The sequence below is a fragment of the Octopus sinensis genome, linkage group LG30 (genome assembly GCF_006345805.1).
Source record: "Octopus sinensis linkage group LG30, ASM634580v1, whole genome shotgun sequence".
In the NCBI taxonomy this organism is placed as follows: Eukaryota; Metazoa; Mollusca; class Cephalopoda; order Octopoda; family Octopodidae; genus Octopus; species Octopus sinensis.
The window spans coordinates 12,653,620-12,666,248 of NC_043026.1; the positions used below are offsets into that span (position 1 = coordinate 12,653,620).

At 37.2% G+C, this 12,629-nt stretch overlaps 2 protein-coding genes and 1 long non-coding RNA gene across 3 annotated transcripts in view; all 3 read right to left on the reverse strand.

Annotated features, from left to right (window-relative positions):
- The window catches only part of LOC118768513 (zinc finger protein 2 homolog), a 25,212-nt gene extending 20,471 nt beyond the window's left edge, over window positions 1-4,741 (reverse strand). The window contains exons 1-2 of the mRNA XM_036515166.1: window positions 4,714-4,741; window positions 3,455-4,419 (exon numbers count right to left, since the gene is read on the reverse strand). Of these exons, the coding sequence (XP_036371059.1) occupies window positions 3,455-4,419; window positions 4,714-4,741 (993 nt within the window). The remainder of the gene's footprint in view (window positions 1-3,454; window positions 4,420-4,713) is intronic.
- Window positions 4,742-4,915: 174 nt separating this feature from the next.
- LOC118768480 lies at window positions 4,916-7,371 on the reverse strand. The gene is made up of 2 exons (XR_005004334.1): window positions 7,269-7,371; window positions 4,916-6,289 (listed from the first exon to the last, which is right to left on the reverse strand). It is a non-coding gene; the product is annotated as an uncharacterized LOC118768480 (long non-coding RNA).
- A 2,462-nt stretch (window positions 7,372-9,833) lies between these two features.
- LOC115226589 (zinc finger protein OZF-like) overlaps window positions 9,834-12,629 on the reverse strand; it is a 414,387-nt gene continuing 411,591 nt past the window's right edge. The window contains exon 3 of the mRNA XM_029797600.2: window positions 9,834-11,560. Coding sequence (XP_029653460.1) covers window positions 9,977-11,542 — 1,566 coding nt within the window. The 5' untranslated portion in view covers window positions 11,543-11,560 and the 3' untranslated portion in view covers window positions 9,834-9,976. The remainder of the gene's footprint in view (window positions 11,561-12,629) is intronic.

A 12,629-nucleotide genomic window follows, 5' to 3' on the forward strand; every position in this document is an offset into this window, starting at 1 on the left:
GGTGTCAAATGAAAATGTCACCATAATTATGGCCCTAGTATCGATCCATTGCATTTCAATCTATTCTAGAGTTAGGGGTGGGGGGAAGGGTATCTTTTTTTCTTCACAAATGTAAATAAACCCAATCTGTTTCTTCAAGGAGGGACATATTCATTATGCACAGAATGTTATTTACGTCAATGGAGGTAATTGATTGGTTAAAATTGCCGAAATGCAAGAAATTTCAGACGAAATATCTTACAACCTATAGAATTTTCTCAATAAAGCCAAGAGAAAATGATGTTTTATAAACACATTCTACCAGTATACGAAGTTTAAAACTTTTTAGTTACCTAGAAATTATGTTACAAAGTGCCGGTCAAAAGGAAAAGATCCTCGACATTTCATCAAATTATTTACTAATCAATTTCCACTGTTACAAAGCCTTCCCTATTTGTTCTTACCTGCTTCATTTGTGTTAGTAAAATCCGTAAATTTCCACACACATGGAAACACACTCGCACGCACAGACGTACGCCCATTAGCTTCGTCTACACCTAATTATATATACACTTTAGATGAGTTGTAGTGCACCTGAGCACTGTACACAATTATTATTATTATTATTATTATTCCACGCCAAAGAGAACAAGGGCGCACACAGCAGTGTTTAACAGTTAGTAGGACTTTGAAATCCTGTTTGAAAATGTTTCACGGAGATTAACGAAAACCGTGATAACCCCGAGACAGGGCGAAATATCGCCCGCTTTCCGCTGGTCTGGAAACAAACAGAAGTATTGTAACATACATTGAGAAAAGGAAAAGAAATAACCGAAGTCCAACTGTTAGGAAAATAACAAAAACGAAAGAGAAATTATAGATGCATTTGTAGCACTTTATTAACAGAACGATTTGAGTTGAAGACCCTAAATGCTAACACACTCTGCTACCCAAAATAATTTATCCGTTTTACCATCTCGTGTGTAACAATTGAGGGCGATCTTTCATCTCTAGTAGACCTTTCCGTCGATTTCCGTAAAAAAATTTTTTTTTTTTTACATATGGGCTTGCGGGAACTTTTGAAGTAATATACATACATATACACACACATACATACATATACACATACACCGACTAAAAAAATTCTGTTATCTCTTTCTTTCACACATTACTCTGTCTCTTCACACACACTAACAGAAGCACTTCACTTACACAACATACTGTCTGTCTCCCACACCCCATCAAACACACACACACATGTACATCAATGCTTGCCATGCACGGTAACTTCAAAAGAACTTCCCTCGTCATACAATCGCTTTCTCTTAGTCTCTTTCGCTCTCATTACTTCAAAAGTTCCCGCAAGCCCATATGTAAAAAAAAAAATTTTTTTACGGAAATCGACGGAAAGGTCTACTAGAGACGAAAGATTGCCCAATTGAGTATATCTTTTCGAAAATAAGAGACCAACATTTCAGTTTTGAAGTATTTTCCTGTCGGTAAAAGACAGCGAAACGGCGACTTTTGCAGGAGGAAATTTTTTGGGGGTTCCAATGTTGTTATGTGTTTTCCCTTGTATAGAATTACTGTATCGTTGTATGGTTCACATAACAATTCTATTATTTACAAACGTAATTACAGATTTAATATTATTCAATTAAATCTCTGTCGACTTACCGTTCGTCGTCACACGGAATCAGTCAGTGCCCGATTAAGCAATTATAGCGAACTCGTTAAATGATGCACGGTGTACTCCGTATTAAGTTGTTCCCCTTTATATCTCGTGTATTTCCTCAATTCTCCGATAGAGGGAGAAACAGGGTTGCTAATCAAAACTTATCAAAAAAACCACTAAGTGAAAAATATATAAAAAAAATAACAGCTAAGCAAGAGAATAAAATCATATACTCTTTACTCTTTTACTTGTTTCAGTCATTTGATTGCGGCCATGCTGGAGCACCGCCTTTTAGTCGAGCAAATCGACCCTGGGACTTATTCTTTGTAAGCTCAGTACTTATTCTATCGGTCTCTTTTGCCGAACCGCTAAGTAATGGGGACCTAAACACACCAGCATCGGTTGTCAAGCAATGCTAGGGGGACAAACACAGACACACAAACATATACACGCACACATATATATATACATATATACGACAGGCTTCTTTCAGTTTCCGTCTACCAAATCCACTCACAAGGCATTGGTCGGCCTGGGGCTATAGCAGAAGACACTTGCCCAAGATGCCACGCAGTGGGACTGAACCCGGAACCATGTGGTTGGTTAGCAAGCTACTTACCCCACGGCCACTCCTGCACCTATATAAGTACACATAGATATGAAATTGTTTATGGTAAAAATTGCAGTTCTAATTAAACTAAAATGAAATTAAAATAATTCCTTGAATTTTTACTCCACAGTTTGGAAGATTTAGAAGCAGCAGTTACCTATGATTTCTAATCGTTGATGGGTGAAATTAATTTTAACCATTCACCCTGTAAGAGCTTTCAGTTGTCCCCTATTCTCTGTATTCCACTCCTCTTTGCCAAATGCTTCAATTACAATTTCTCTAAATCCCTGACTTCATTGAATCTTTAAGCTTCCCTATGGTCCTTTTCAAAGCAAGGTGAATAATTATGAAGCATTAGATTTGACAGAGTAACCTGAATGTTAAATCGCTAACCTCATCTTTTATCCTGTGTGAATTTGCTTGTCTCTCTTTAACCCTTAACTGTTCAGATTATTCTATCAAACATAATGCTTATTGATTCCCATTGATTTGAATTAATCATGCATTATCTCATATCTTCAAGATCTTGATGGTGTAATTACTTAATGTAGAATAGCATTGTAGGGTAGGTGTGAGGGCCTGGATCTGGTCAGTTTGAACATAAAACAGATTAAATATTTCCTAGTTTAACCCTTTCGTTACCGTATTTCTGCTGAGATGCTCTGTGTTTCTTTCAATTCCTTTAAATATAACAAACAATTTAGTAAAATAACTTGGTTATCATTAAACTAGTGTTGGGAACATAAATTGTGACTAAGGTTTGGTGGAAGATTTTAATTCAAAACTTATGGAAACAAGACATTTGTACTCAGAGCCAGAGACGGTTTCAGTTGGGTTGGTATCAAAAGGGTTAAGAATTGTTTCTCTATTATATATTTTAACCCTTTTGTTACCATATTTCTGCTGAGATGCTCTGTGTTTCATTCAATTAATTTTAAATATAACAAAGAATTTAGTAAAATAACTTAGTTATATCAATTAAGCTAGTGTTAGGAATATAAATTGTGACTTAAGGTTTGGTGGAAGATTTTAATTCAAAACTTATGAAAACAAGAGATTTGTACTCCAGAGCCAGAGCTGGTTTCAGTCGGGTTGGTAACGAAATGGTTAAGAATTGTTTCTCTATTATATATTTTAAATACTAAAGGGTTAAGTTACTATTTGTGATAAATTATTTCCCACAAATGTCACAGCAATAAAGATTTTTCTCCAACATGTTTTTTCTTGTGACTTATTAACGAACGCCTATACACAAAATTTTTCCCACATGTTCCACAACGGAAAGGTTTCTCTTCAGAGTGGATTCCCATGTGTCTTGTAACGGCACCATTACTGACAAACAACTTCCCGCAAATCTCACAACGATACGGTTTCTCCCCTGTGTGACTTCGTTTGTGATTGACAAGACGGGAATTATAAAGGAAAGCTTTCCCACAAATCTCACAGTGAAACAGTTTTTCCCCGCTGTGTCCCCTTTTATGACCATTTAAAGAACTGTTGGTAATAAATGACTTCCCACAGGTCTCACAGTGATACGGTTTCTCTCCCGTATGGACCCTAATATGTGCGGTTAACACACTCTTCGACACAAAAGACCTCAGACATACTTCACATTTATACAACTTTTCCCCCGTGTGACTTCGTCTATGAACCACAAGAAGTGATTTATTAATGAAGGGTTTACCACAAATCTCACAACAATAGGGTTTTTCCCCCGTGTGGGTCCGGTTATGTCTTGTTAAGTCACTGTTGGAAAGAAAAGTTTTCCCACACGTCCCACAGCGATAAGGTTTCTCTCCCGTGTGGATTCGATGGTGAGCTGTTAAGTTACTCTTAGACACAAAATGCTTCCCACACAATTCACACTGGAAGGGTTTGTCCCCTGTATGTATACTTGTGTGTATGTTTAACTGACCCCTACACAGAAAGGACTTCCCACATATTTCACAATGATGGGGTCTTACCCCAGTGTGGACCCTTTTATGTATTCGTAATTTTCTTTGGCTAACAAAATACTTCCCACAAATTTCACAATGAAATGGTTTCTCTTTACTGTGTATTTCTTTGTGTTTGAAGACTTTACGTTCTGAAGAGAATGTCTTATTACAAACCTCACAGGGATATTCAACAGCATTTTCCTCTTTGGCTTTTTCATCTTAGTCCATCTCTTTAATTGTGTCTATACTATTTAAGGCGGCGAGCTGGCAGAAACGTTAGCACGCCAGGCGAAATGCTTAGCGGTATTTCGTCTGCCGTTACGTTCTGGGTTCAAATTCCGCCGAGGTCGACTTTGCCTTTCATCCTTTCGGGGTCAATAAATTAAGTACCAGTTACGCACTGGGATCGATGTAATCGACTTAATCCCTTTGTCTGTCCTTGTTTGTCCCCTCTGTGTTTAGCCCCTTGTGGGTAGTAAAGAAATATATATTATTAAAAGCATTTGTGTTACAAGCATCCAAGTGATCAACATTGTCCATATTAATTCTTGAGGAATTCTTAGAAGAGTTAATCTATTATGGATTTACAGGTTTCTGTTTACATCTCTAGAAGAATATTCCGCCAATGATCATTTTACGATTTGTCCGCTGATCCTGTAAAAAATCGTGTTCTCCCTGGGGTACTTTTTTGTCACTACTACAACAGCAGTTTTCAAAGGAGCTGCACTTGCAACAGGAAATGTCAAATAAATTTTTTGTTGCATTGTTTTTAAACGCATTACACTTTGTTTGAAACGATGGCACATTTTTCCTATTTTTCACAGATTTTAGTAATCCTTGGTACTTTAGATAAAAGTTTAAGATTTTCGGTTTAACTGACTGAATCGTAACACAAGGGATGGATGCCTTTCGCCAAAGATGAATGATCTTTTCTGCTACAATCTTCACAATTTGTTTAATTGACGGATCTTTCTTAATTACACTTTTTTCTTTTTCTCGTTCAAATAAAACACACTTTAATACGTCCTTGTAAGTTGGCAAAACCTGCTCTCTAAGATCACACGGAGTACCAAATATTGGACATTCATAACGCATTATCGGCTTATGTGTCATCACTGAATTTAGCACGATCATTAATTCTAATACAATGGCCTAAAGTCAAGGTACAAAGCAGAAAACTTCACACACGTACTACATACGTCCACATGCAATGACCACCGCAGCGGCACTGAGGAGAAGTTTACACTCCCGTTCTATTTATAGTCAATGAAGAACCTGAAGATATTAATCAATTGTATTGAAACTTGGTCTGCAACCTTTTAATGATGCTACAATCACTGTTTTGCATTCTGCTATGTAGAAATATGTATTCGTTATGACTTACAATCCACGGAATCCAAAATTCGACCCAAAATATCAGTTTTTAAAATTTTCAGTTGTGTTGCGGGGACAGAAAAAATATTTAACTGAAAAGTTTTTTATACACCTTTATAGACCCTAATTCGCCACAAAATATCGATTCTTGGTTGCCAATTTCGAAAGTTGCATTTTTTGCTCTACCCTAATGTATACATCTGAGATTATTTAGATTATCTTTCTCAGTGAAAGTCTTTTTACAGATATCACACTGAAAAGCTGATTGTGGTTTCTCTTGTGACATCTCTTCAGAATAAAAATGTCCTCTTCAACTAATCCTATATAATCCGTTTGTCCCTTATCTTACTTCAATCACCACAACACATGTGGACACAGTTTTTGTTCTTGTCTTACAGATTATTCCTAATAAATATTGCCACAGTTTTCTTTCCATCAACTGTAGTCCTTATTGGTGTCTGAAAATACTCTGAGATTCCTTTGAAAATTATCCAAGTTTAATTTCAGTAGAAAATAATCTTGTGGACATTCCAAACATTTCACAAGAGAAATGTTTCTATCAATCTCAGTTGAGAAGAAATATTTCACTGGAATTCTTTGGAGTTCTTAAATCTGTTCTGCACAACATTTTCTTTCAGACTTTAAAAGGTGATGAATATCGACGATGTTCTCTGATGGAAACAATGCTTTGGTGCCAATGTCCAGTGATAGTCTCTGAAATAAAAGAGAGAAACAACAGTGTCAGATATAAGAGGAGATTTCGAAAAAGAGAGTTTAAAAACGATATTTAAATACAGTAAAATTTAAAGTCCTTTTTCGTTTACTTTAGAGGTGACGAATTAGATAAATGCGCCCGCATTTTTCATTGTAATACAACAATGGTCTGTGTGTCACCACATCTCAATCACATCAAACACACACACACACACACACACACGTGTGTGTGTGCATAAACTTATTATTTTGCTTTCTCAGTCATTGAACTGCAACCATGCGGGTCACCATGTGTATATGTATGTTTGTGTGCATACACACACACAGAGCAACACACGATGCACATGTACGTACGCATGTATGTACGTACGTATGCATGTATGTATGAATGTGTATGCGTGTATTTATGTGTGTATATGCATATGTATATACTCTTTTACTTGTTTCAGTAATTTGACTGCGGCCATGCTGGAGCACCACCTTTAGTCGAGCAAATCGACCCCGGGACTTGTTCTTTGTAAGCCCAGTACTTATTCTATCGGTCTCTTATGCCGAACGTAAACACACCAGCATCGGTTGTCAAGCAATGCTAGGGGAACAAACAGAGGCACGCAAACACACACACACACATATATATACATATATACGACATGCTTCTTTCAGTTTCTGCTATAGCAGAAGACACTTGCCCAAGATGCCACGCAGCGGGACTGAACCCGGAACCATGTGGTTGGTTAGCAAGCTACTTACCACACAGCCACTCCTGCCACATAAATGTATAGAATATACAAACGTGGTATGTAAATAAACGGCGTAAATTAACGAAGGTATAAACCTGACGACGTAAATACACGAAGTTGACGTCAGATTTTTCTACTTTCACTTCTGACAGCTAATACCATGACAGTGCCAACAATTCTATTATTTGCACACATTGTTACAGATTTAATATTATTCACGTAAATCTCTGTCAACTTACCGTTCGTTCGTTACATGGAATCGGTCGGTGCCCGATTAGCAATTATATGCAACTCATTAAGTGATGTCCGTTGTATATGAAGTTGTTTCCCCTTTATTTTATGTATTTCCGCAATTCTCCGAGAGAGGGAGAAACAGGTTTGCTAATTAAAACTTGTTAAAAGCACTAATTAAAAGTGAAAAGTATGATATTTAAAAATAGCAACTAAATGAAAAAAATCAAAAAAAAAATCGCATAAATTGGTGTAAATTTAAAAAATTGGCGATCCTTCGGTATAGGTACACACGTGACTTTGTTTACATTTCTGAAGAAACCAGAAACCCTTTTCTCCCACCCCTAACCCCACATATATATATATATATATATATATATAAAAGAACAACACTTTCTTGAAATGTATCCGGTACATATACCGAAGGTTTGCCAAAAAAAAAAAAAATATTTAAAAAATCGCATAAATTGGTGTAAATTTAAAAAATTGGCGATCCTTCGGTATAGGTACACACGTGACTTTGTTTACATTTCTGAAGAAACCAGAAACCCTTTTCTCCCACCCCTAACCCCACATATATATATATATATATATATATATATAAAAGAACAACACTTTCTTGAAATGTATCCGGTACATATACCGAAGGTTTGCCAAAAAAAAAAAATATTTAAAAAATCGTATAAATTGGTGAAAATTTAAAAAATTGGCGATCCTTCGGTATAGGTACACACGTGACTTTGTTTACATTTCTGAAGAAACCAGAAACCCTTTTCTCCCACCCCTAACCCCACATATATATATATATATATACATATATAAAAGAACAACACTTTCTTGAAATGTATCCGGTACATATACCGAAGGTTTGCCAAAAAAAAAAAAAAATATTTAAAAAATCGCATAAATTGGTGTAAATTTAAAAAATTGGCGATCCTTCGGTATAGGTACACACGTGACTTTGTTTACATTTCTGAAGAAAACAGAAACCCTTTTCTCCCACCCCTAACCATAACCCCACATATATATATATATATATATATATATATATATATATAATATATATATATATATATATATATATATATATATAGAGAGAGAGAGAGAGAGAGAGAGAGAGAGAGAGAGAGAGAGAGAAGAACAACACTTCCTTGAAATGTATCCGGTACATATACCGAAGGTTCGCCCCCAAGAAACGCCCACCCCCAAAAAACTCGCATAAATTGGTGTAAATTTCAAAGGATTTATTTCAAGAATTTCAGTTCAAACAAAACTCATTCCTTTTATTGCTACTCCACAATATTTTATAAGGTTTCAGAACAGCTCCGTCAAAACATTTAAGATTCATTCATTTTTATTATTTATTTCTATACTAGCAGTATCGCCCGGCGTTGCTCGGGTTTGTAAAGGAAATAACTATATAAACATTTTTAGAGAGTTATAGCCAAAAAGTAGCAAAAAAGTGCATTAAAAATGGAAGAAAAATGATGGTAAATCTTTTTAAAGATCGTTGACTCATCGCAGACATTTTTAGAGAGTTACTTCCCTTTAAAAAAATGCATTAAAATGGAAAAAAAATGGTAAATTATTTTTTAAATCGTAGACTCATCGTAGACGCGCGCTAATACCCAGAAGGGCTCGATATGAATCACGACTATAAGATACCCGAATTTGGTTAAACTGCACCGCAAAATGTGGGAGTAGTTAGGAATCTAGATCAGAGTAGACAGACACACAACTTCACTTTTATATATAAAGATATATATAGAGATAAAAGGGATTGTTGCGTACATTTCGGCGATTCTTCTGATTCCAAGAGGTGAAGGTGCACAGCCTCTCTAGAAATTGGTTTAAGAAATACGTAATGATCAGTCGGTTTTGTAAACAAAAAAATAATTGATGTTACGGCGATCTTGAAAACGAAAGATCGCCGATGTTATTTGAATTCTGTTTGTTTAGGCATGATTTTCCATGTTGCGGGGAACTTTTTTAATTACAGTAATCCATCGCCATACCACGGTTTATTATTTAAGCTTACAACGATTGCTCTGTGGTGTTGTTTTGCATCTATAATAAAATTCTGGAGTGGCTGTGTGGTAAGTAGCTTGCTTACTAACCACACAGTTCCGGGTTCAGTCCCACTGCGTGGCACCTTGGGCAAGTGTCTTCTACTATAGCCTCGGGCCGACCAATGCCTTGTGAGTGGATTTGGTAGACGGAAACTGAAAGAAGCTCGTCGTATATATATACATATATATAGGCGCAGGAGTGGCTGTGTGGTAAGTAGCTTGCTTACCAACCACATGGTTCCGGGTTCAGTCCCACTGCGTGGCACCTTGGGCAAGAGTCTTCTACTATAGCCTCGGGCCGACCAATGCCTTGTGAGTGGATTTGGTAGACGGAAACTGAAAGAAGCCTGTCGTATATATATATATATATATATATATATATATATGTATGTGTGTGTGTTTGTGTTTGTTCCCCTAGCATTGCTTGACAACCGATGCTGGTGTGTTTACGTCCCCGTCACTTAGCGGTTCAGCAAAAAGAGACCGATAGAATAAGTACTGGGCTTACAAAGAATAAGTCTTGGGGTCAATTTGCTCGACTAAAGGTGGTGCTCCAGCATGGCCACAGTCACATGACTGAAACAAGTAAAAGAGTATATATATATAGATAAATATATACAAATTATCCTTGGGGTGCTCGGTTGCTTCTATCCGGTGTGTGTAAGGTTATGTCTCTTCAAAAGACTTCCAGTGATGAAGCATTTCCCACAGATTTCACAGTGATATGGCTTTTCTCCGGTGTGACTTCGTAGATGGGTAACAAGGCTGGAACTAACAGAATAGGATTTGCCACATATGTCACAATGAAATGGCTTCTCTCCAGTGTGGCTACGATTGTGAATTACAAGACTGGAATTTGTGAAGAAAGATTTCCCACAAGTTCCGCAATGAAACGATCTTTCTCCGCTGTGACAACGTTTGTGACTAATAAGATGAGATGTAATAGCAAAAGATTTCCCACAGACTTCACAAAGATACGGTTTCTCACCCGTGTGTATGGTTTTGTGCCTGTTCAAATTACTGGTATCAAGAAAGGATTTGCCGCAGATTTCGCAGTGGAATGGTTTCTCACCAGTATGAGTACATCTGTGGATATTGAGCTTAGAATTCAGAGTGAAGGCCTTCCCACAGATTTCACAGTGGAATGGTTTCTCACCAGTATGACTACGTACATGAATAAGAAGATGATAATTTCGAGTGAAAGTTTTCTCGCATATCTTACATTGGAAGTTTTTCTGTCCACTATGTACCCCTTGGTGTCGTTTTAAGTGACCGCTGGTGATAAAGCAGTTCCCACAAGTCTCGCAATGGTATGGTTTCTCTCCCGTATGAACCCGTTTGTGTATGGTCAAATCACTGTTACAAACAAAACATTTCCCACACACTTCACAGTCAAACAGCTTTTCCCCCCTGTGTATTCTTTGGTGACGTACAAGATTAGAATTATCCGAGAACGATTCTCCACAGGTATCACAACGGTAAGGCTTCTCCCCACTGTGGACTCTCCTATGTTTGTTTAGATCTCTTTTAGAGGCAAAAGTTTTCCCACAGATTTCACATTCGAACGGTTTTTCTCCCGTGTGTATTTTCCGGTGAGCTACGAGGTTAGAATTGTCCGAGAATGATTTCCCACAAACTTCACAAGGATAAGGCTTTTCTCCCGTGTGGATTCGTTTGTGTCTGTTTAAATCATTTTTAAAGATAAAACATTTACCACAGATTTCACATTCAAACGGTTTTACTCCAGCGTGTATTTTCCGGTGAGCAACAAGATTAGAATTATCGGAGAAGGATTTCCCGCAGATTTCACAGTGATATGGTTTCTCCCCAGTATGTATCCGTTTGTGTCTTTCTAAATCACAATTAGAGACGAAATATTTTTCGCACACCTCACAATGATAGGGTCTCTCTCCAGCATGAAGCTTTTTATGTATTGTTAAATTACTACGATTAACAAAAGGTTTCCCGCATATTTCACAGTGGAAGGGTTCCGCAATTTTGTGTATTTCTTTGTGTGTGAAGACTTCATGTTCTGTAAAGAAAGTTTTTCTACAAATATCACATTCATATTCAACAATATTTCCTTGTAACGATCTTTCCTTAGTAAATGTTTCGCCAAGTACAGGTTTTTCATCTCTTTCTATTTGTGTAACTGTATCTATATTGCTAAAAACAGTTGTTTTACAAGTGTCCAAGTGATTCACGTTCTCCATATTAATTCTTGAAGAATTCTTCGAAAGCTGACGAAAGTCTGAGGTGATCTAAAACAGTCCAGTTTGCCTCGGGTATTACAGATCTCTGTTTACATGTGTGGAACGGATGTAATGTAAATATACTTTCTACTTACCAGTAGAATGTTTGGTATAGGGTCCAAATGAAAAGTGAAGAAATGTGAGGAATATCCATTGATTTGTCTTCGATTAAAAGGCATTTCCCCCTGTCCTGTAAAATGGGGGAAAACCAATTAACGAAGTAAAGCTGTGATCAAATGAAATATTTAATCATGAAGGCGAGGGAACAATCGACCCTCAAACCTGTAGGTTGCCCTGTCTTATCCTCAAATACCAACGATCTCCTTGACATGAGATAATTACTAGATATGATATAATTAGAGTCAGCTCGTGAAATTGATGAAACCAAGTGCGTGGTATAATTAACAATTGTCTCCCCCTGTTTGAAAACACCGGTGTCATAAGAGAAAAGTCCTTGATGTAATTTAAAACATTGAAAAAACATCTTAGGTGACAATTTCACGGCCTCCTGAGATACGCATATGTTTCTTTATTACCCACAAGGGGCTAAACACAGAGGGGACAAACAAGGATAGACAAACGAATTTAAGTCGATTACATCGACCCCAATGCGTAACTGGTACTTAATTTATCGACCCCGAAAGGATGAAAGACAAAGTCGACCTCGGCGGAATTTGAACTCACAACGTAACGGCAGACGAAATCCCTATTTCTTTATCACTCACAAGGGGCTAAACACAGAGGGGACAAACAAGGACAGAAAAACGAATTTAAGTCGATTACATCGACCCCAATGCGTAACTGGTACTTAATTTATCGACCCCGAAAGGATGAAAGGCAAAGTCGACCTCGGCGGAATTTGAACTCACAACGTAACGGCAGACGAAATCCCCATTTCTTTATTACTTACAAGGGGCTAAACACAGAGGGGACAAACAAGGACAGACAAACTAATTTAAGTCGATTAAATCGACGCCAGTGCGTAACTGGTACTTAATTTATCGACCCCGAAAGGATGAAAGACAAAGTCGACCTCGGCGGAATTTGA